General features: G+C 36.3%; 1 protein-coding gene and 1 pseudogene across 1 annotated transcript in view; one reads left to right on the forward strand and one right to left on the reverse strand.

Moving 5' to 3' along the window:
- Positions 1-24,032, forward strand: part of UBR3 (ubiquitin protein ligase E3 component n-recognin 3 (putative)) — a 178,186-nt gene that overhangs the window by 48,125 nt on the left and 106,029 nt on the right. Inside the window, exons 6-10 of the mRNA XM_015565769.1 lie at positions 4,369-4,435; positions 8,202-8,332; positions 9,487-9,715; positions 17,864-18,043; positions 18,616-18,749. Coding sequence (XP_015421255.1) covers positions 4,369-4,435; positions 8,202-8,332; positions 9,487-9,715; positions 17,864-18,043; positions 18,616-18,749 — 741 coding nt within the window. The remainder of the gene's footprint in view (positions 1-4,368; positions 4,436-8,201; positions 8,333-9,486; positions 9,716-17,863; positions 18,044-18,615; positions 18,750-24,032) is intronic.
- Positions 20,599-24,032, reverse strand: part of LOC102757247 — a 5,165-nt pseudogene continuing 1,731 nt past the window's right edge.

A 24,032-nucleotide genomic window follows, 5' to 3' on the forward strand; every position in this document is an offset into this window, starting at 1 on the left:
GGGGCAAGACTTGTTTCAGGGGGGCTTTGGTGCTCACTTAGTCTGCCCCCTGATGTGTCCTTTATGGATCCAAGGAGCTGCAATCTGGATGGTCCCACTCTGACCACTGGGCACACTGGCTCCTGGATCTCTAAGTAGGTGCTAATCTAGCCTCTGCCTGAGGCTATCCAGCAGGAGCCAGCTGTGAAGCAATGCAAGTTGCCCTGGGGTTTGGGGTAGCTGCAGTTTGTTATGTAATTATCAGATTGCAAAGGGCCAGGCCTTTCATATGCAAAAGCCTCCATTCATGGCATGGGTGGGGCGGGGTCCCAGGGGATCAACAGGGAGGAGCGAGCAGTTATGGCTGCTCTCAATCCTACCCTCAGAGGCCCTGGTTCTCAGTGTCCCAGCAATCGCTGCAAGCACCCCTGAGAGAAAGCTGCCCTCGAGTTCCAACTGATGCTGGACAGTCCAGTTTCTCCCGTATGAGTCTAGTTCCCCAGAGACTCGCCCAGAACTGGAGCTCAGAGCTTGAGACTCCCTCCCGATTGAAAAAGACAAGCGTGTCCTCAGCCCCCAGCCCTCTCTGCATGTGCCTCTGTACTTCTGTATTTTACTTCCGCATGGCACCTCCTTGGAGTCTCGGTATGCTTTTTTCTTTCCTTCTAGTTGTAGAATTTCCACTCAGCCAGTCTTCCTGTGGTTCTGGATGATGTCTGTTCCGTCTTTTAGTTGTGTTTTTGTAGTGGTTGTGCGAGGCAGCAATCTCTGGTGTTTACCTATGTCACCATCTTGGTTTCCTGGTGTTTCTATCTCTCTCTCCGTCACCTTTTCTCTCTCTAAAAATTAATAGACTTAAAAAATTAACTTGGAGCTATAATCCATATTCATTATTGAGTAAAGAGAAAATAGACATTAACAAAAATATAATAAAATTACCTATTATTCTTATCACTTTGAGGTGTCTTACTATAAACATCTGTATTCTAACATTTTTATATGGATGGGGTTGGCAAAGCAGGCTTACAGTTGTGAGTACTCAAAACAGTTTATGCTTATTATTTAATAATTATTGCATTATTTTCATACCAACAACTGTGAACTCACTTTTTTTTAAAAAAATATTTTATTGATTTTTTTACAGAGAGGAAGGGAGAGGGATAGAGAGCCAGAAACATCGATGAGAGGGAAACACCGATCAGCTGCCTCCCGCACGTCCCCCACCGGGGACGTGCCCGCAACCAAGGCACATTCCCCTGACCGGAACCGAACCCGGGACCCCTGAGTCCGCAGGCCGACGCTCTATCCACTGAGCCAAATTGGCTCTGGCTGTGAACTCACTTTTAACCCACCCCATATATAGTATACTTTAAGCGTTTCATGCTGTACGTGCTATTCAGTATTCTGCCTTTTTCACTAATGGTCTTTTTGAACATCTGTAACAAGGAGTATGCTTTAACAGATTTTATTTGTGTACCTGAGGCCTGGTGCATGAAATTCGTGCATGTGTGGGGTCTCTAGGCCTGGCTGGTGATCAGGGCCTATTGGGGCTTTCTGGCTGCTAGCCGCGGCCTTCTTTCCAGCTGCCAGCTGCCGGCCAGAGCCTGCCGGATGGGGGGAGGGGCCACGGGAGGTTGGCTGGCTACGAGAGGTTGGCTGTGGGAGCACACTGACCACCTGGGGACAGCTCTTGCATTGAGCATCTGCCATCTGGTGGTCAGCGCATCATAGTGACCAGTAGTTTCAATCGTTCCGGTGTTCTGGCTGCTTAGACTTTTATATAGATAGATCATATATATATACACACACATATATATTACCAATACTTAAATGGTTTTATATTCCATATGCTATTCTACATATGAGATCCTTTTATCATTTTTAATAGTTTTTGAACATCTCTCTGGTCACAGTGAATTTAGAACTCTAGCATTGTTTTTCTTCAAAGGGTACAAAGTGTGCTATAATTTATTTACTGTGTACCTTGTTGTTGGAAGCCAAAGATTCTTTTTTTTCTCTGTTATAAATAAAATGTGTTGAATACTTATACATATAGTTTCTATTTACTTGTTCCTATTTCTCTAGGATAAATTTCCAGAACTGGAATTTCTGTTCCAATGATAAATACACTTTAAAGACTTATGACAAGTATATTGCCATTCAGGAAAATTGTACTGTTGTATAATGTTACCAACAGTGTATAAGAGTACCCATTTTCCCGCTAGTTTAGATGGAGATAATCTCCTTTCCTTGCTTTAGCTGATACATATTATGATGTCCAGCCCACCTCACTGGTCTATGTTTATGGACTTTTGTTATTGCACCTTTGCTTATGCTGTCTTATCTTTTCGGAATGATGTTCCCCTCCTTTGTCTGACTAATTTTATTTGTCTTTTAGACTATAAGACTGGGAAATTTATAAAACTTTGTATTTCCAAGGCCACTGGTTGATCAAGGATATTCTTTTCATAGGAAGTTTATATTTGAAATAATGAAGCCACCCAGCGGCGTTGCTCAGTGGTTGAGTGTTAACCTATGAACCAGGAGGTCATGGTTCAATTCCTGGGCAGGGCACATGCCCGGGTTGCAAGCTTGATGCCCAGTAGGGAGTGTGCAGGAAGCAGCTGATAAATGATTCTCTCTCATCATTGATCTATCTATCTCGCTCCCTCTCCCTTCCTCTCTGAAATCAATAAAAATATATTTTAAAAAAGAGAAATAATTAAGCAATCCCAAACTGGGATATAACATAGATTTTCCAAATTTGTCTTTTTTCTCAGGGCTGGGAGAACAGTTTCAGAATAAATGGCTATTAGCTAAAATCTCAAACTTTGGAATCCCCTGGGTCTGTGGCATGATTTAACATTCTTTTTTTTTTTAAGATTTAAAAAATTGATTTTTAGAGAGAGAGAGAGAAAAGGAGAGGGAGAGAGAAATATTGATGCGAGAGTGAAACACTGATCAGTTGCCTCCTACACGTCCCCCACTGGGTTTAAGACCACAACTCGAGCGTGTGCCCTGACTGGGATCGAACCAGCAACCACTGGGTGCACAGAATGACACCCAACCAACTGAGCCACACTGGCCAGGGCTGATTTTACATTCTTGTGTCTGTTTTCTGTCTTTTAAGGCTCCAAGTTTTATTCTGGTTGAGTTTCTCCAATGGCAAGGGTGAGGGTGGCAGAGGAGGAGTAGTAGTTTGTCAGTCCTGCTGCCTGGTAGATTACTATGGAGGCCTTGGCAAGGGTGGGGATTAATAGGGAGGGCATATTGAAGTGCTCAGTAAATGTGGAATGTAGCTCTGGAAAACCCCAGACTGGCCCTGAGGACTGATGCTGGACTTGATAGAAACCAGAAATTAAGACTATGGTGTGTAGGCCAAGGAAGCTATAATAGTAGATAGAACAGCAGCATGAATCCGAGACTACTTTTCTGCTTTCAAGATTTGATGGGCTCTACTTGAGAAATCTGGGAATTTGTATTATATTCTAACATGCCACCAACTCCATTGTTAGCAGACTATATGCCAAAATGCTACCGTACATGTCCTTATAATAACAGTTGGCTCATATATGTTTGGAAGATAGGAAAATGATAGTATAGAATAGAAGTTTTGAATTCATATGCAATTTCCTAGTTTAGGAAAGCTGGGAAAATGGAGTGGAATCATAACATTTAGCTGGAGAGGAAGAACTCCTGAATTCAGCTATAAAGAAAGCAAGAGCCTTTTCAGCAACATTTAAAGAAAATTAGAAATGTGTGCCTATGCCCAGGGCTCCTTCCCTAAGATGCACACTCTAGCCACACCTTGGTTTCACCATCGGCAGGCTGCTTCCTCTGTTCCTCCTCCCTTTGTGTTGTCTCAGCTCCCTAGCTTCCCACTCTGTTGCTGTGATGCAGTGTACCATCCCCTTGAGACTGCCTCAGCCCACTCCAAGATGTTTTCCTGGGCATTCAAATGATTTCCCCAGGTGCAGATTATGACTTTTCTTTGTCTTAGACTCTTCAAAGCATTTTTCTTTATTGATTGTTTTAGCCCTTTGCTCCTTCTCTCCTTTCTTCCTATGCCAGTCTGCTCGACTCCCCCTTCAGCTTCTTTGTTCGTATGAAATGATGTTTATAAAGTTAGGAAAATTTTTATTTTGGCAATTTGCATTAGAAGAACAGATTAAGTTTAAGAGCTCTTATATTTTAATATTAAGGATTTTCATTATATAATTTAATCAAAATTAGCATTAAAAGATACAGCAAATACAGAAAAGTAAAATGTGTTGATTAATAATATATAAGCATGACTATATTATATCATTTATAAACATACATATATTTATATAAAATATATAAATTCATGAATAGCATTATTATTGTGCTAATTCTGTTTTCCTCCAGGAGGATCAGGATGGAAGTCAAGGTCTGGGCAAGAGAAAAAGGGTCAAACTAAGCAGTAGCACCAAAGGTATTTATATTTTATTTTTAACTTGTATAAAAAGTTTCTAAATGCTTAATCTCTAAGAACACTTGATTGGCTATTCGTATTGACATCCGAGGTGTGTTTGAAAAGAGTTATGTTATTATATTTGTCAAATAATGGAGAAACTGTCTTTAGGGGGTGATTTTGGGGGACCTCAAAAGCAAGTAAAACCCTTACTATTGGGATTTTGTTATATGTTTTTTAAAATAAAATGTTCATTATCTTTTTTGAGCCAGAAAAATATAAATCATTTCATTAATAGTTTGATTTGGAGCCAGTGTTTTAGGTGTACAGTTTTAGTTGGATTACATCTTTTTATAATTTGGTATATGCATTCTAAAGTGAAAATGACAGATAAGGTAGAGATGGTGAAAGAGAGAATGTGAATAAATGAATGTGCCCTGATTGGGACTCAAACTAGTGACGTCTTGGTGCATGGGGTGATGCTCAACTACTGAGCAAAACTGGCTGGGCAATTGAGTACTTGTTTCTAGTTGGCAGCCTGCACTTGGAATTTTTGCCACGGTCAGAAGTTTAACATGTCTATTGTCTGGGTTAACATGGTCTCCAAGAGTCTCCAGAGGTTAAAATAATATTTTGATGAAAACAAGCTTCTTATTTCTGGTGCTAATTAAGTATATCTTGTGGAATATTTGGAACTGCTTGGAAAGGTGGAGCAAGTGGGTAGTTTTAGTTGAGGCTTGTTTTATAAGTGTTCTTAGTTATATAGGCTGCTGCATTTAACTTGTGGACTACTAGCAAAGCGCATGAAATTTGGTCTGCAGTCCAGGATGCAAACATACTCCTACAAACATGTGTCCCTTCTCCCTGGCTCAGCAGAGAAGCTGTGATCCCTGAAAAAATAGAAACCCATATGGCTACCTGACCCTTTGACTTACTTGAGTTGTCCATGTTTTTACCTAAATCCTTGAGATACATCTGAGTTGGAGTAGATTCATTACCTGAGCGAGATGTGGTGTTAACACATTGCTCAACAATAGAAGAACTGTGAAATTGGGTAGGGTTAATTGAAAAAACTCTACAAGGTTATCCTGCAAGACAACTTGATCTGTAATGTAGTTATGGCTGTACCTGCATATTTTGGTGCATGTGATACTGTTTTTTTAAAAATCTCTCATCTAGTTCCAGTTCCTGCTTAAGCACCATCACTGAACTAGTCTGCTCACAGTTGATATTTGCTATATCCTTTTGATGTCCTTATATAGAGATGATGATTCAGAACAGTAGCCCAAGATCATTTGCTCCAACAGAGATTAATAGTCAGAATTAGTTCATTCTTAGGGAGAAAATTGGTGAAAGTGAAAGAGATAGGTAAAGTATTAAACATATTTCGTCCATCGTATTTGGTTGAGACGTTGCTGTTGACTAAGTATGGCAAAGATTCAGAGTTTAGCAAGAGACAGCCTTAGCCTTCAGGGATTGGCAGTTGGCTTTAGAAATAGGCTTTCTAGTAGAAATTTTATCCCCCTTTGAATACTTTTATTAGAAAGGGGCATTGTATACATGAAGAGGAACTCTTGAGTCTAGTGCAAGTAAGCATATTTAGCACTCTTTATACTTTGCCTGGTATATTTTTACTAGAAAAAAGTAAATGCTTCTGCATACTATGGTAAGCAATGCATTAGTAATTATTCTTTCTGGTGAAATTAGTATTTCTTTTATGAAGGATAATTTTGAAGAAATAAATTACTGAATTTGTAAAGATTTCCCCTCTTTTTTTAAAAATTAAAAAATTTAGATTTGGATTTTATGTCCTTAATAGTATGTTTTTAGCTTAAAACCATTATTATCATTTAATTAGTTAATTAGTTAATTAATTTAAATTTTTGGGGGTGACGTTGGTCAACATGAACGTACATATAGGTTTCAGGTGTGGGTTTCTATGTTACAATATCTGTATATTGTACCATGTGCCCACCATCCAAAGTCACATCTTCTCCTGTCACCATATATTAGGACCCCATGCTTCCCCCACCCCCTTCCCTCTGGCAATCACTGCACTGCTGTTTGTGTTCATAAGTTTCATTTTTGTTTCCCACAGATAAGTGAAATCATAGAGTTCTTAGCTTTTTCTGACTGACTTACTTCACTTAGCATAATGTTCTCAGGGTCCATGCATGTTGTTGCAAATGGTGCTACTTCATCCTTTCTTATGGCTGAGTAGTATTCCATTGTGTATATGTACCACATCTTCTTTATTCAGTCCTCTATGGCAGGACACTTTGGTTGTTTCCATGTCATGGCCACCGTAAATAATGCTACAATGAACATAGAGGTGCATATATCTTTCCGAATACATGATTTTGAGTTTTTCGGGTATATACCCAGAAGAGGGATTGCTGGATCCTTAATTTTTTGAGGAATCGCCAGACTGCTGTCCATAGTGGTTGTATCATTCCCACGAGCAGCGAATGAAGAGTCCCTTTTTCCACAACCTCTCCAACACTTGTTATTGTTTGTCTTGGTGATAATGGCCATTCTAACAGGTGTGAGGTGGTATCTCATTGTAGTTTTGATTTGCATTTCCCTAATTGGCAGTGAGGTTGAACATCTTTTTTTTTTTTTAATTAAATCTTTATTGTTCAGATTATTACAAAGAGAAAACAAAACAAAAACAATACACACACACACACACACACACACACACATATTGATTTCAGGGAGGAAGATGGGGAAGGGGAAGGGAGAAGGAGAAACATCAATGATGAGAGAAAACATTGATTGGCTGCTTCCTACATGCTCCACACGGGATTGAGCCTGCAACCCGGGCATGTGCCCTGAACGGGAATCAAACCGTGACCTCCTGGTTCATAGGTTGATGCTCTACCAATGAGCCACATTGACCGGGCCCTCTGCCCACTTTTTGATTGGGTTGTTTGTTTGCTTGGTGTTGAATTTTATGAGTTTTTTTTTTTTTTATATATATTGGAAATTAAACCATTGTCGGAACTACTGTTTGCAAGTATCTCCCCTCTGGTTTGCTGCCTCTTTGTTTTGTCAGTTTCTTTTGCTGTGCAGAAGCTTTTTAATTTGATATACTAGTCGTCCCTTTCATTTATTTTTGCCTTTACTTTCCTTGCCTTTGGAGTTAAGTTCATAAAGTGTTCTCTACTACTAAGGTCCATTAAGTTTTATACCTATGTTTTCTTCTATGTAACTTATTTTTCAGATCTTATATTTAGGTCTTTGGTCCATTTTGAACTAATTTTTATACATGGGGACAAACTGTAATCCCATTTCATTCATTTGCATTTGGTTTTCCAATTTTCCCAGCACCATTTATTGAAGAGATTACCTTTACTCCATTGTATGTTTCTGTCTCCTTTGTTGAAAAGTATCTGTTCATATGCATATGGTTTTATAGCTGGGCTCTCTATTTTGTTCCATTGATAATTATTACTGTTTTAAATTAGGTATCGTGAATATTGTTCTTGTAAGATTAATCTTAGTAGAAATTTTAGGTAAATGGTTTATGTTTAAGGATAAGTAATTATTTTTTAAGTAACTGCTTTATCTTAAAACATAGGGGTTAGTATCTTATTATTTATAAACTGTGGAGATGATAGAAACCTAGCTTGATATTGTAAATATTATCATTGAATTATTGAAAAGGTAGCCTTAGTGTTTAGATACATTTGGTGTTTGGGGTTGATGGGTTATTAATTATAGTAAGGTTTAAATGAAATGAGAAACTTAAATCATTAGACAATAAAATTTTTTTTAAACACAGATCAATCCATAATGGATGTTTTGAAACATAAAAGTTTCCTAGAAGAACTATTGTTTTGGACTATAAAATATGAATTCCCTCAGAAGATGGTAACTTTCTTACTCAATATGCTTCCAGATCAAGAGTATAAGGTATATACATTTCCCCCCCTTCCTTTCTGAACTTTGCTCCCTATTCTTTGCCCTTTCTCTACTAAATTTTAAAAAAATATATCTCAGCTATGGCTTATTGTGTTGTAGCTCTGAGGACTGATATAACACTGTGAAAGAACATAGGGTCTGCAGAAGAAGCATAGTATCAAAGATCTGTGGCAAAGCACCACTGTTAAACAGAATTCCTAAGGGTTGCCTTTCTGCATGGAACTTGGTCCAAAGGAATGCTGGGTGACAAACATAAAAACAATTGCTCAAATAAATATGTTGTTACAAATTCTTTGAAGGAGAGGTACAGATGCTATGAGTATGTTTAATGGGGGCAATTGAATTTAGATTGTGGGGTTAGGTATGGGAAAACATGGAATTAGTAGCTGCCTGCTGTAAGTTAAATACAGAACAGTTATTAACTAATGTACTCATGTAGGTAGATGAAGTCTCTAGTCCCAGAGTGTCTGAACTCACCTGTTACTACTGTATAGTTATGGCAAAGTGACATAGCCTAGTGTATGAAAAAGAAAGTTAATCATGCTATAGTTCTTTTAATGGCTTAGGAAATAGGGCCTCACTTTAATAATGCCATTGTTTGGTGATGTTATAACTGCTTAGGAAAATAACAGAGGAAATAAATGTACATGTTACACAGAAAGAATATTTAGTTAGATTAGTGGTCTTTCTGAACAAATAGGAGAAGATATTTCTTTTGGAGTAATCACATTGACTCACTTGTTAAGTTATATGAAATCTGTGATAGTTTTTAGCTGAGACTTTAGATTTTGTTTTTAAAGTAGGTAGCCCAGAACAGAGAAATATTTTGACAATAAATTGATTTATTTATGAGCATAGTGAGAATTTGTATTTTAAACTATGGTATTTGTAGTTGCTTTAAAATTTTAATAATTTAAAATGCCTATTAAATTTTTTTTTAATCATCAAAATATTTTGCTGATGTTTCAAAAAATGGGGAAATATGACGTAAGACTACTGTCATCATTGAAATTATTTTTTCAGTTACCTTGGACATCATCACAAACTAATAATAGTTTAATATGGTTAATGTAATATATTGGAAAATGTGTAATAAAAGTCAAAGTTAAATTAATGTGTTTTTTTTCTATTTAAAACATTTACAGGTTGCTTTTACAAAAACTTTTGTTCAGCATTATGCCTTCATTATGAAAACACTGAAGAAAAGTCATGAATCAGACACGATGTCTAACAGAATTGTTCATATTAGTGTTCAGTTGTTCAGCAATGAGGAGCTAGCAAGACAGGTAACAGAAGAATGTCAGCTGCTGGATATTATGGTCACTGTGCTATTATACATGATGGAAAGTTGCCTTATTAAAAGTGAGCTACAAGGTAAACTCAGAATTATTTTCACTAGTTTTATTAGTATACTGTGTATACCTACTCTTAAAACCTCCTTGTGTGTTTAAAAATAGCTTTCAAAATATTATAAAATAGTACATATTTGTAAAAGAAATTTTTGGAAAATTTTCAGTAACCTTTAAAACAAAACTTTAAAATCACCTGTAGTTTGGAAGCCCCAGTCACCTAATGGATAAGGCATTGGCCTCCTAAAATCACCTGTAGTTTTGTTATTCACAAATAACTTGTTAACATTTTGGGATATTTTCTGTCATTTTGTATGATGATATTTATATGTATATATACATACATACTTAAAAATATGTTACCATAGTGTACATGTCAAGAATATGTGTTTTAATGGTTGCAGGTATTAATATCATATGGCTTTACTATAATTTAAACATTTCCTAATTAGATATGTTTCTTTTCTTATAAATTTTTTACTATCAGACATTTTACTATACCTATACTTTTTATAATGTAAAAGTTGAATAAATCTTGACTTTCCTGTGCTGCCATAGTGAATCTTTGATTTTCTTATTTTGTGCCCACTGTATGGTTGATACTCCTCAAATTGTCGTATATTTCTAGGACCTTATTACATTCTCATTTCTCTGAAGTCTTTCATCTTGACTTTACCTCCCTATAATAATGTATATTATGTGAATGTTTGCTATGTATTAGGAACTGTGTGAATACTATTTGTATGTTGTTTTAATTAAACTTCTGAACAACTCTCTGAGATTGATATTGTTACTATCCCCACTTTAAAGATGAGTAAATTGAGGCGTAGTGAAGTTAGTTCATTTGCCATAGAGTATACAGCTAGTAAATGACAGAGCCAAGATTCAGAATTCATATCCTCTGATTCAGAATTTTTGTTCTTCACCATGACAAGCCAGGCCAACATTGATAAGACTGTGTCTTCTCTTGTTGGCACCTGGAGTTATTAACCTTTAAAATAACAACAACCAGTACTTCAGATTAAATCTTAGGACCTTCCCATTTTCTGTAGTTGAGACTTGCTTTGTTCCAATGTTGCCTTCTTCTGCATATCATCTCCTATGGTCTGTTTTCAGATGTGATACCATAGCCTGAAAGTTGATATATGCTCAGTGCAGGGCACATGCTTTATGAGTAATAATAGCTAGCTAATAATTATGATAGCTACTATCTTTTGAGCAGTCATTGTATGCTATGCTCTTTTCTCAGTACTTTATATGTATTATAGATATTGCTTTCTCCATTTTATAGATGAGGCAATTATGGCTTAGGGAATTAAATCAATATTTTATAGTTTTACAGCTGTAAAGATGTACAGCTGGGTGTTTCACTTCAAAATTCATACTTTTGCCCACTGTGGGACTATTTTCCCATTGTAGGTATAGTGGGAGAATAATACATTTTATACATTAAGCCAGGGGTCCGCAAACTACGGCCCGCGGGCCACATGCAAATACAAATATTGTATTTGTTCCCGTTTTGTTTTTTTACTTCAAAATAAGATATGTGTAGTGTGCATAGGAATTCGTTCATAGTTTTTTTTTAAACTATAGTCTGGCCCTCTAACGGTCTGAGGGACAGTGAACTGGCCCCCTGTTTAAAAAGTTTGAGGACCCCTGCATTAAGCAATATACCTCTTCACCTCTTTAAAGGAAAATTTAAAATCCACGTTGTGTTATAGTTTTTCTATCTTCATGTAAGACGACCTTTTATTTCTTAGAGATTTAACTACTATACATATTGCTCTTTCTTTTATTTTTGAAAAGGCCTTTTAAAAAGTAGTATTTTTAATTTATAAACAAGAAAACTTCTTAAATTTAGAAGTATCTGCTCTTTTGAAAAGAATCTGGAGTCTATTTTGTTGACTAAATGATTCTGCTGTGCTTCCATTATATGGTTTTATTTGGTCTACAAAGAAGAATATTTGGGAAGAAGAATATTTGTATATGTGTCTGCCTCCCATTTTTTTTCCATAGGCAACTTTCCAGAGAGAGTTTTTGAATTTGTTTTGTTATCTCTAATCACTCAATAACTTACCTCAATCTAGTGTCTGCTTCCATCATTCTGTTGTTCTTTCTAAAATTGTCGACGACTCCAGTGGCCACATGTCCTATGTTCCCAAAACAGCCCCAAATTATGCCTGTTGTTCTGATATAGTTATTTTTTAAAAAAAATATATTTTATTGATTTTTCACAGAGAGGAAGGGAGAGGGACAGAGAGCCAGAAACATCGATGAGGGAGAAACATCGATCAGCTGCCTCCTGCACACCTCCCACTGCGGATGTGCCCGCAACCAAGGCACACGCCCTTGACCGGAATCGAACCTGGGACCCTTCAGTCCGCAGGCTGATGCTCTATCCACTGAGCCAAACCGGCTAGGGCCTGATATAGTTATTAATATAATCTCTTTTAGTCTCAAAAGAGTCCCAGTTTATATAATACATTACATTGTAGTCCTTTCTATGGCCTACATCAGGGGTGGGGAATCTTTTTTCTGCCAAGGGCCATTTGGATATTTATAATATCGTTCTTGGGCCAAGCAACATTATCAACTTAAAAATTAGCCTGCTATATTTGGTTGAACATTTAATTAACTCACCACTCATGCCTTGGCAGGGCCAGACCAAATGACTTCCATGGGCCAGATGTTCCCCACCCATGGACATGATGAAGAAATCAGTGGCCACTCTTTGGACCTTATCTTGTTTGATTTTCAGTAGCGTTTCACACTATTGATTTTCTGCTCTTTTTGTGGCCCAGTACTCTTTTCTACTTGTCATATTGATGTTGGTGTTTCTTGGCACTTGGTCCTGATAGTTCTGTTCTTCTCATCTTCCCCATATTTTGTGAAATCATATTGCATGGTCTTATTTGTTTTCTATATATGCTTCCCTTCTAGTGCTGGAAATTGGTCTGTCCTGGAAATTCTTGTACAAGTTGAATGTTCTAGAAGCTAAATAGCTATAGGTAACTTTTCTAAGATCTTTAAATACAAATGTGTTTTTTCTAGTAAATTACATAATTTCTGAGCCCAGGTCTAAAATTATCTTTAGCTGCTATGCTTTTTTTTTACTTTAAAAAATAGTATAGCATTTCATAGTACGTATTTACTGGTTTTATAAAAGCATCATAAGTTATTCTCATTTTTGCATGAGTAGTATTGGAATGAGCTTTAAATATATTAAATATAACTAGCCACAGATATCACAACAGGATCTCTATACTTTCTTTTTAATTTTTTTTTGACAGTCTCCATCTAGCCTTTGCATAAATTGAAAGTTTTTTCTGTTCTATTAGTAAATACAGGAGCCGACACAATGAGAATTCAATGACCACAGCAATAGCTGAAGATTTAAAGGAAAAAGCCTCACCCTGGCTGGTGTGGTGCCATTCTGTGCACTGAAATGTTGCTGGTTTGATTCCGGGTCAGGGTGTGCAGGAGGCAGCTGATCAATGTCTCACTTTCACGTTGATATTTCTCTTTCTCCCTCTCTCTCCCACTCTCTCTAAAAGTCAATAAAAAGATATATTTTTAAAAAACAGGAAAAGCCTTGCCTTGGCTGGTGATTCAGTTGGTTAGAATGTCATCCCTTTACACCAAAGTTTTGGGTTTGATTTCTGGACAGGGCACATCAATGATTCTCTCTTGCTCTTTTCTGTCCGTTCTTTCTCTAAAATCAATAAATAAAAAATTAAAAAAGATTTTTAAAAAAGGGAAGAGCATCTGCTAATGACCCCTACATTACATTTTTATTTTGTTGTATTCATTTCTGCACCATACCACTGTGCTGTCCCAAACATAATTCATAACTTCAAATTCCTGAAATTTTACCGTTTGCCTTTTAAATCAGTCTGGGTAAAATGGGACTTAAAACCAGGCATTGCATAACAACAAGAATATCTGTAGTTGCTAGAAATCCTAGTTTGATCTTCTGTCCTTCATATCAAACTTTATTGAATTATATTCTTTCAGTGTCTATAAGCAACTCAAACACACTATGTCCACACCAAAAACTCAGTATCTCTCTATCAAGCCTGCTTCATTTCTGTTACCTTGTATGTGCATGTATGTATGTATATATGTATGTGTATATGTGTGTGTGTTTGAGTACACAAATTTATGTTTTGGTACCACTGCATAATCATCTACACAGCTGCCCAACCTAAAAACCTAGGAGTCATTTCTGAGTTCTTGTTGCTCCTTGGTGATATATAGCGACTTGGTAATATAGTCTAAACATCTTAAAATAGCCACTTCTCTTTGTCTCTGCATCTTCATGTCACCACCATAGTTCAAACAATAGTTATCTCTAGGCCTCTACCACTAGTTATCACCGCCATTCTTTAGTCACTCTCCACGCTACACATCATGTCCCCTTTCGTACCACCTTGCCACCTTCCAGTGGCTTGCCATTCTCTTTACATGAACTTCAAACTCCTGAAGCTGATTTATAAGGATCTCTAGCCTCATTCTGCCACCTATTCTTTGCATTCTTTGTCTCAGTGATTTTATCTTAAAAAAATAATTTTTATTGATTTTAGAGAGGAAGGGAGTGGGAGAGAGAGATATAAATATCAGTGATGAGAGAGAATCATTGATCGGTTGTCTCTTGCATGCCCCACACTGGGGACCAAGCCTACAACCCGGGCATGTGCCCGGACTGGGAATCTAACCATGCCCTCCTGGTTCATAGGTCAATGCTCAACCACTGACCCATACCAGCTGGGCCTCTTTTTTATTTTTTTTACAGCTTTGTCTACTTAGAACACCATTTTCTTCTCCATCCCTAATTTCTTTGGCTAATCTCTATTCCTGTTTTATTCTGTATATCTCAGTTTAAATATCTCTTCCTCAGGAGAGTCTTCCTGAATTGTAGACTAGTTTTATTTGTTTTTATGACTTCCTGTACTTGTTATAGTCTCTTTCATACCCACTGTCTTCTTAGATCTTAATCTCAGTGAAAAGAGAGACTATATAAGTCTTTTTTAAAAATAAAATTAAAAAAATATTTTTATTGATTTCAGAGAGGAAGGGAGAGGGAGAAAGAGACAGAAACATCAATGATGAGAATCATTCATCGGCTGCCTCTTGGACACCCACTATTGGGGATCTAGCCCACAGCCCAGGCACGTGCCCTGACTGAGAATCTAACTGTGACTTCCTGGTTCGTAGGTCTATGCTCAACCACTGAACCATACTGGCTGGGTGAAACTATATAAGTCGATTTATTTACCACTTTAATCTCAGAGCTTAATAGACTACCTGGTCCTCAGTAGGTGCTCAATAAATAATTGTTGATGATTGACTCTCATTTAACATTGAATCATTACTCTCTAGTGATGAAAGTACACAGGGAAAAATAGAAGTACTAATCATTTTATGTCATTAAAGATTCTAAGGTGTTTTTCACAAGATTAATATATAAAGTAGTGTCAAGAAAAATAGTGATTTTGAGTAATTCTGCTTACTTATCCTCTGTTTTTAATGAAATAGAACAGTGATCAATGTTTATATATATATATATTTTTAAAATCTCAGCATCCCTAAGCACTCTCCCATCAATATCAATGGCTCACAACTACAGTGACAGTAGTTGTCAGTCAGAAGGCTTTTCTGAATCTCAGGTGTGGATTATTTATAGAAAGTCCCTTACTCCCTCTTCCTCATTCAGTTATACCCTCTCTTACCCTGTTGAGAAGCACTAAAAGAGAGTATACTTAACTTTGTGGGTCCTGTTCTTACATATAGTTAAATTTCAGTGTGATAAGAGTCCCCTTACTTGCCTCAAGTTCAGCAGCAAAGGCATCATAGTTGAGACTCAAATTCCACATGCTCATTTAGTTCTTGTTTAAGTTCATACGTTGTAAAAATTAAAACAGATATCAATCTTGTTAAAAGAAAGCAAGTATTCATATTAAACATCAAGAGTTGGAAAAATAATTTCATAGACTGAAACCCAAATTTAATGTATGGAAATTAAGAGGTTCAGTAGAAGCCCTCCTCACTTATGAGTTTGACAGTAGGTAGTTAGTTTAAAAAGTTGGTTAAAGTGAAGAATCATTAAAAATGCTTTGGCCAGTTTGGCTCAGTGGATAGGGTGTTGGCCCTTGGACTGAAGGGTCCTGGGTTCGATTCTGGTCAGGGGCATGTATCTTGGTTGCAGGCTTGATCCTCCATCTCGGTCCCGGAGGCAACCAATTCATGTGTCTTCTCCCATCGGTGTTTCTCTCTCTCTGTCTTTCCCTCTCCCTTCCACTCTCTCAAACAAAGAAAAAAAAAATCAATGGAAAAATATCCTCCAAGATTAACAACAAAATATACATTATCTTAAACAACGCATTTAACCTAAAACACAGAAATGCATGCTCAATCTCCAGTCTTAATTTTGGGCAAAGCATTTTTAGGGTATGGTTTCCTTGACTGAGTTCTTCATCTTTCTTATATATATCACATCTTTAATGCATCATCTGTGATTTTCAGTTTCAGTTTCCTTAAAGTAGAATAGGAACATTAGATCTTAGTGGCTTCACTATGTCTAAAAATCTTTCTAGGCTTTTATGATTTTTTTCCTCCAAGATTTTTTAGCATTTTCTCAGGCATCTTTATTGTCTCTTAAAAGCTTATGATCCAGTTTTTGTACTGTTTCTCTCTATGCTTTCATATTTCATCAGTTCATATATTTTTAATTTAAATTTTCTAATTATAACAAAAACAACAATTTATATGAACAGAAATGAAAACTGACTCTGGATAAGCATATACATATTAGGCTCTTATACTAGGCTTTTAATACTAACCATTCTGTAAATTATGGCTATTAGGGTATTTTACAGTGGGATTTGGTGGCTTGTTTGTCCAGTGAATCAGTTTAATTGGAATTAGTTAAGAGAGCTAATGCATTTGCGATAACTTCTATTAGTAAAGATTTTGTAAAAAAAAAAAAAAGATTTTATATAAGCATACCCCCTCTCCAGCAATGTATTTACATTTTGAGGATTTTGCCCTGGCCTAGTAGATCTGTTGGTTATAGCATCATTCTGATATACGAAGGTTGTGGGTTCAATCTCTGGTCCGGGCACATACAAGAAGCAACCAATGAATGCATAAATAAGTGGAACAACAAATCGATGTCTCTGTCTTCCTCCCTCCTTTCCTCCTTTTTTCTTTCTCAAATCAACAAAAAAAGATTTAAAAACTGAAACTGTAAAAAATGTTTTTGAGGACTTTTTTAAGGCTTAAGTTTATGTGTGTTTTCTGTTCTTTCATTTTTGAAATACTGTTTTTGCTAAGAAATTGTATTTACATATTCTTTGAGTAGAAAGTAATTAAATATATAGTTTAAATCACAGATTTGATAGCTAAGATGGAATGAGATTAATCTGGGAATAAAAATATTTATTGATTTGGACTGAAATATTGCATTATGTCATTGGAGTCAAGAAAATAATATCTACACTAATAAAAGAGAAACATGCAAATTGGTGTCACTCTGCTATGCCCACTAGCCAATCAGATGAGTATGCAAATTAACCCAACAAAGATGGCGGTTAATTTGCATTCACAGGTGTGGAGCGAAGACTGTAGGCGCTAGCTGGAGTGAAGACTGAAGACTGAAAACTAAAGAGGCTTGGCTGCAGCAGAGAAGCCAAGCCTCACTGCGGGCCACAGCGGAGAAGGCAAGCCTCGCTGTGGCCGCAGTGGAGAAGCCTAGCCTTGAGGCTTGGCTTCTCTGCTCCGCTGGACCAAAGGCCTGGGTCCCGGGTGCTGGAGGGAAACCAGTGCTGGCAGCCAGGGGAAGGAAGGCCTATTGCGTGAATCTTCGTGCAACGGGCTTCTAGTGGTTTTATAAACATAGTTAACTCAATATCGTATAATATGTTGGACATAATAGTAAACATTATTATAATGTGCTAAGTATTATGTTAACATTTCATTTAATTCCCTTAAGGTAATGTCTTTTTCCATTTTACAGATGTGGAAATTTATTCAGAGTCTAACATGTTTAAAGCCATGTAGATATTAAATGGCAAACTTGGTTTGAATTTAGGTGTCTCTGAATCTAAAGTATATAATCTGTATCCTTGTAAAGTTTTTTTTAAACTTATTTTTGGGCTGTGTGTGTTTGTTTTAGATGAAGAAAATAGTTTACATGTGGTAGTGAACTGTGGAGAAGCATTACTGAAGAATAACACTTATTGGCCTCTTGTCAGTGATTTTATTAATATTCTTTCTCATCAAAGTGTGGCTAAGAAATTTTTGGAAGACCATGGTCTGTTAGTTACATGGATGAACTTTGTATCTTTCTTTCAAGGTATGAATTTTATTTTTTTTTGTTAATTTCTTTAGTTTACCAAATGCCTAATGCGGAGCTATCAACTACTAATTAAAAGATAATAGCACATTATTTGGTTACATGTGAAGTGTCTCATTTTAATTATTTGATATTTGTAAATACTTTAATAAAGTATTCATGAAGATACATCAGAATTATGAAAATGTCAAAATATTAAAAAGGAAACAGGAGAATAAGAATGTAATTTTAGTATTTTAAACCATTATTCTGGAAGTTTCTATTCTCTAAGAAGATTCATAATGCTTTCATAAAAATTTCAACTAGCATCAATTAAAATAATTTTAACTTTTTAATTTAATACATTCAATTATGTTATATAAGAGACAATTTGCAAAGTATTTATAAGGAAATCTAGTTTGTAAAGAATTCCAAAAGGACTAGATTGTTATATTTTTAATAATTTACTTATTTCTATACATATTGCTATTTGTATGTATATTAGGATATGTTTGGTACTAGGAAGTATTTGATTTTTAATAGGAAATCTTATTTTCATTAATAAGGCTTATATCTGTTTTAATTTTTGTAAGGTATGAACTTAAACAAGCGAGAACTAAATGAGCATGTGGAATTTGAGTCTCAGACCTACTATGCTGCCTTTGCTGCTGAACTTGAGGCATGTGCACAGCCAATGTGGGGGCTTTTATCACATTGTAAAGTGAGGGTATGTTAATTTTTATTAATTTCTATAAATACCTTTACAATAATTAATTAAGAAAAAAGATGTGAAGACATTTATTTGTATACATATGTATAATAAGGTTGCAATGTTTAGTTCTGAACTCACCTCTATGAAAGCTGACTTGAGACAGTAACTATTTTTCTTAGACAGGCTGGACTTCATTTATATTATCAAATCTTTCCAGCCTTCCCTTGTTGTGAATATAAATCTCTGCCCTCATTTTTATTGTTTCATTTTATCCATTATCAGTTAGTTGCCTTATTTGTCTTGTCTTTCAAGGGATGAGGATAGTTATCAATAAAGTTTACACTTTTAAGATTCCAAGCACAAAATCAGCATACATTTTATACAAATTCCAGTTGTTTATAAACAAAATCTAACGGTAACATAGCAGCAACATAAGTTCTTTTAATTGGATAAGAAAATGCTTATTTGTAATTGTGTGTATTAATGTCTTTCTATACAAACACATATTTTACTTTTGCATTTTGAAGTATTGGTTTGATGGGACTCCAGAATCCTTGGATAATCCAGAAAAACAGAATTCCCCAATCCTTAAACTAAGAACTTGACTAAGATTTTGCTATATGGATACCAGGAAGTCCAGCCTGCATACCTGTACCAATAAGCATGCTGTACAAGATTTTATAGTAGAAATATTTTGAAACTCTGGGTTCCGGTTGGGCACTGCCTCTTTCTGCTTAGGTGACTTGGCCTGCTCATTTTAAACTACTTGACCTTCGCAGTCTCAGTCTTTATCCTTATTTTTAAAAAAGCAAAATGAAGGACAGCAAAGCCTGAACTTCTTCACAGGGTTATTATGAGGCTCTCTTCCATATACTCTTTAAGTGTATATGTTTCTTTAAGCAGATTTATATTTTCTCTCATGACTTCAGCTATTTTCTAAATGCAGATAACTCACAACTTGATTGCTGTCCTGCTAGGTTCAAATTTCCAACAGCTCTGGCTACTCATGTAGATAGATCTCCTTATTAGGTACACGTTTTCTCCGGTCCCTAACTAACTTCTAAAATCATCTGTTCATATTGCGCTCTTTATGTTACTTAATGGTATCTTAAATGATGCGATTAGCTAGTATAGAACCTTCTCCCATTGCTGTACCAGCCTTGTTTAACCTGTATAAGATGCCATGAATTCTCTCTTCCATTCCAGAAATATCTCCCTCCCACTTCTTTCCTCTGTCTTAATTTACTTCTGTATATTTAAAAAATCTGGGTTGTTAAGGCAATTTCTTAAATTGTTTTTCTGCCTTTGATTCTTCTTTTTGTAATCCATTCCAATGTTTAAGTTACTTTTCTAAGTTCTGTGGATATCTCTTCTCTGCTTAAAAATTACTCAACTTCTCATCTGTCTCCAGGATAATGTTTGAGTTTTCTATAGAGATTTAAGATTCCACACAATTTGCCCTCAACTTGTTTCTCTTAATTCACGTTCCTACCTACTTGCCTTCATTGGATTACCATTCCTCAGCATGCAATGTTCTTTTTAAAAAATTTAACAGTCATGTCTCTTACTTTACTAATTCTCAAAATGTATGGTTCCTTTTTACATACATACACAAACACTTTTAAAAATAAATACAAAATTCAAGAGAATCAGATGGATAGATAAATTCAGGAAGCCAAATTCAGTAAAAAAGAAAAGGACAGTCACCAAATTTTAGAAATGACCTTCTGAGGCATGTGCACAGCCAATGTGGGGGCTTTTATCACATTGTAAAGTGATAAATCTGGACATTGAGCTTGATATGTTATTTTAAATGTCCCATGTCACATGGTCCACAAGGTTTTCCTTCAGGATTCTGAAGTAATCAGTAGCCATACTTGTTATTAAGATGGGTTCCGTCATCTCCACTTTGACCTTGAGGTGGCACCCACACATAGTAGTTTGGGAATTTGGAGGAAAGTGTTGGGAGAAGTTTACCTGGACCGGAGCTTTCCTTTTCTTCAATTGATCTCCGTTTTCCTCATATTCATTCTTTGATGTTGAGGGTTCCTCACAGCATGCCTCTGTTTTACCAATATCTTGATAATCTTTATTCTATTCCATTTGGCTGAGTAGAAACATGTTTCCATGCTGTTTCGTTTCTTTAAAACATGTGAGATCTGTGGGAGGGCTTGTTTTCTGCACTGCTTCCTCTGACCCTCTCTCCTGATGTAGTTTACTGCTTCCAGCCTCCAGTTATTTTTTTTCCTCCCCGATCCTTCCTTTTTTCAAAAATTTTTATCTTTATTGTTGAAAGTATTACAGATGTCCCTAGTTTTCCCCATTGACCCCCTCAACCCATGACCCACCCCCGAAGGCCATCACCACACTATTGTCTGTGTCCATGTATTATGCATATATGCATTCTATGTTCTTTGGTTAATCTCTCCCCACCAACCCACCCCTGCCTTCCCTCTGAGATTCATCAGTCTGTTCCATGCTTCTGTGTCTCTGGATCTATTTTGTTCATCCATTTATTTTGTTTATTAGATTCCACATATGAGTGAGACCATGTGATACTTTATCTGACTGACTTATTTTGCTTAGCAAAACACTCTCTAGGTCCCTCCATGCTATTTCAAAATGTAACAAATCCTTTTTTCAGCTGTGTAGTATTCCATGGTGTAGATATACCACAATTTTTTTATTTGCTCATATACTGGTGGGCATTTTGACAGTTTCCAGATCTTAACTATTATAAATTGGGCTGCTGTGAACATAGGGGTTCAGATATTCTTTCTGAGTGGGATATTCTACTTAAAGTGGGATCACTGGTCAAATAGCAGTTCCATATTTAATTTTTTGAGGAACTCTACAGTGGCTGCACCAGTCTGCATTCTCATCAGCAGTGTACTAGGGTTCCCTTTTCTCCACGTCCTTGCCAGCACTTGTCACTTGTTGATTTGTTGATGGTAGCCATTCTGACAGCTGTGAGGTGATATCTCATAGTTGTTTTAATTTGCATCTTTCTGATGATTAGTGATCTTAAGCATTTTTTTTCATATCTCTTGTCCACTTAGGCGAGGTGCTTTGCCAGATTTTTAATTGGATTGTTTCTCTTCCTTTTGTTAAGTTGTATGAGTTCCTTATATATTTTGGAAATTAATCCCTTATCAGATATATCATGGGCAAATATATTCTCCCATACAGTGGGCTCCCTTTTCATTTTGTTGATGGTTTCTTTTGCTGTGGAGAAGCTTTATATTTCGATGTAGCTTCATTTGGTTATTTTCTCCTTTGTTTCCCTTGCCCTAGGAGATGTATCTGTAAAACATATTGTCATGGGAGATGTCTGAGATTTTGCTGCCTATGGTTTCTCCTAGGATTTTTATTGTTTCACAACTTACATTTAAGTCTTTTATTCATTTTGAGTTTATTCCTGTGTACTGTATAAGCCGGTGGTCTAGTTTCATTTTTTTGCATGTACCTGTCCAGTTTTCCCAACACCATTTATTGGAGAGACTTTCTTTACTCCATTGTATGTCTTTGCCTCCATTGTCAAATATTAATTGAGAATAATTGCTTGAGTTGATTTCTGGGTTCTCTGTTCTGATTCATTGATCTGTTCTTGTGCCAGTACCAGGCTGTTTTGATTACAGTAGCTAAGTTTGTTGTGGCTATTTGTATGTTTTTTTGGTTCCATATAAATTTTTTGAGTATTTGTTCTAGATCTGTGAAATATGCTGTTGGTATTTTAATAGGGATTGCATTGAACCCATAGAATGCTTTGGGTAGTATGGACATTTTAATGATGTTAATTCTATCAATCTATGAACAAGGTATATTCTTCCACTTGTTTATATCTTCCTCTATCTCTTTTCAGTGTCCTGTAGTTTACTGAGTACAGATCTTTTACCTCCTTAGTTAAGTTAATCTTAATTTTTTGTTGCAATGGTAACTGGGATTTTTAAAAAATTTCTCCTTCTGTGAGTCCATTATTGGTGTATAAAAATGTTGATTTCTGGATGTTAATTTTATATCCTGCTATATTTCCAAATTCATTTATTAAATCTAGCAGTTTTTGTGTGGAATCTTTAGGGTTTTATATGTATAATATCATATCATCTGTGAATAATGACAGTTTTACTTTCTTTCTGATCCTCCTTTTCTTTCTCCTCTTTCCCCTCTTCTTCTACTTTAGGCTCAGCCTTCATTCTCATTAGAATTGGCGGGAGTTCAGGATGCTTAGGGGGTATCTTTCCTACTGTTCCAGTTTTTAATTTGAATTTGTGTTCTTCTTTCATGACACCAAAGAAAGAAAGATGTAAACTTTTTAGCTTATTTTTCAGCATCTATAGTCTGACTTTTAGTCCTTTTTAGTTCCAGAATCTCTGCTGGCTTTACAGTTTTTGTCAATCCTTTAAGTCTCTGTTGTTCTTTCCTCAGTTCAAAAGTTATCAGGCGAAGTTTCTTCCAGGACACACCATCCAGTGCATTCCCTGTCCATTTAAGACATGAATGCATCTAAAGAGTCCTGAGGTGGTGACTGACAGAGCTTTGCTTGAGGCTTTCAGTCTCTCAGAAGTTTCAGAGTTCTTTTTCAGCATCATTCAACTTTGCAACCAATGATTCAAAGGTCTCTGGCTTCTCATCAAATCTTCCCAGCCTTCTTCATTTAGTCTAGAAGCTTCTTCTTAACCACGCCAGTCCAATCAAGAAATATGTCATCATCATTGTCATAAAAGTCTTCCTCTTCTCAGTTCTTCACTTTCCTTTTGTGAGACACTGTCTCCTTCCTCAGAAATCCCAAAGTATCGAGGATTGGACAGGCTTCCAGTGAGCACTGGATCATCGCTTCTTTTTTCTTTCCCGAGTGTATAGCCTCAGCCACCAATTGTTTTCCAGTGGAATCATCCACAGGTAATCTAACCCTGTAAAGCCAAGTGCTGTGTCCCTGTTTATCAAATTCATATTCTATTTTTCAGGCAAAAATAAACCTTTGGAGAACCTTTTTTGGATACTTTATATAAAAGGCCTGCCTTGCCCTAGCCGGTTTGGCTCAGTGGATAGAGCATCAGCCTGTGGACTGAAGGGTCCCAGGTACAATTCCAGTCAGGGGCACATGCCTGGGTAGCGGGCTCAATCCCCAGTGTGGGGCGTGCAGGAGGCAACTGATCAATGATTCTCTCTCATCATTGATGTTTCTATCTCTCTCTCTCTCTCCCTCTCCCTTCCTCTCTCTGAAATCAATAAAAACATATTTTTAAAAATAAAATAAAAATCAATAAAAGGCATTTTAAAAGAAAACCTCACGTGTGA

This window comes from Myotis davidii, unplaced genomic scaffold, assembly GCF_000327345.1.
Source record: "Myotis davidii unplaced genomic scaffold, ASM32734v1 scaffold59, whole genome shotgun sequence".
Lineage (NCBI taxonomy): Eukaryota > Metazoa > Chordata > Mammalia > Chiroptera > Vespertilionidae > Myotis > Myotis davidii.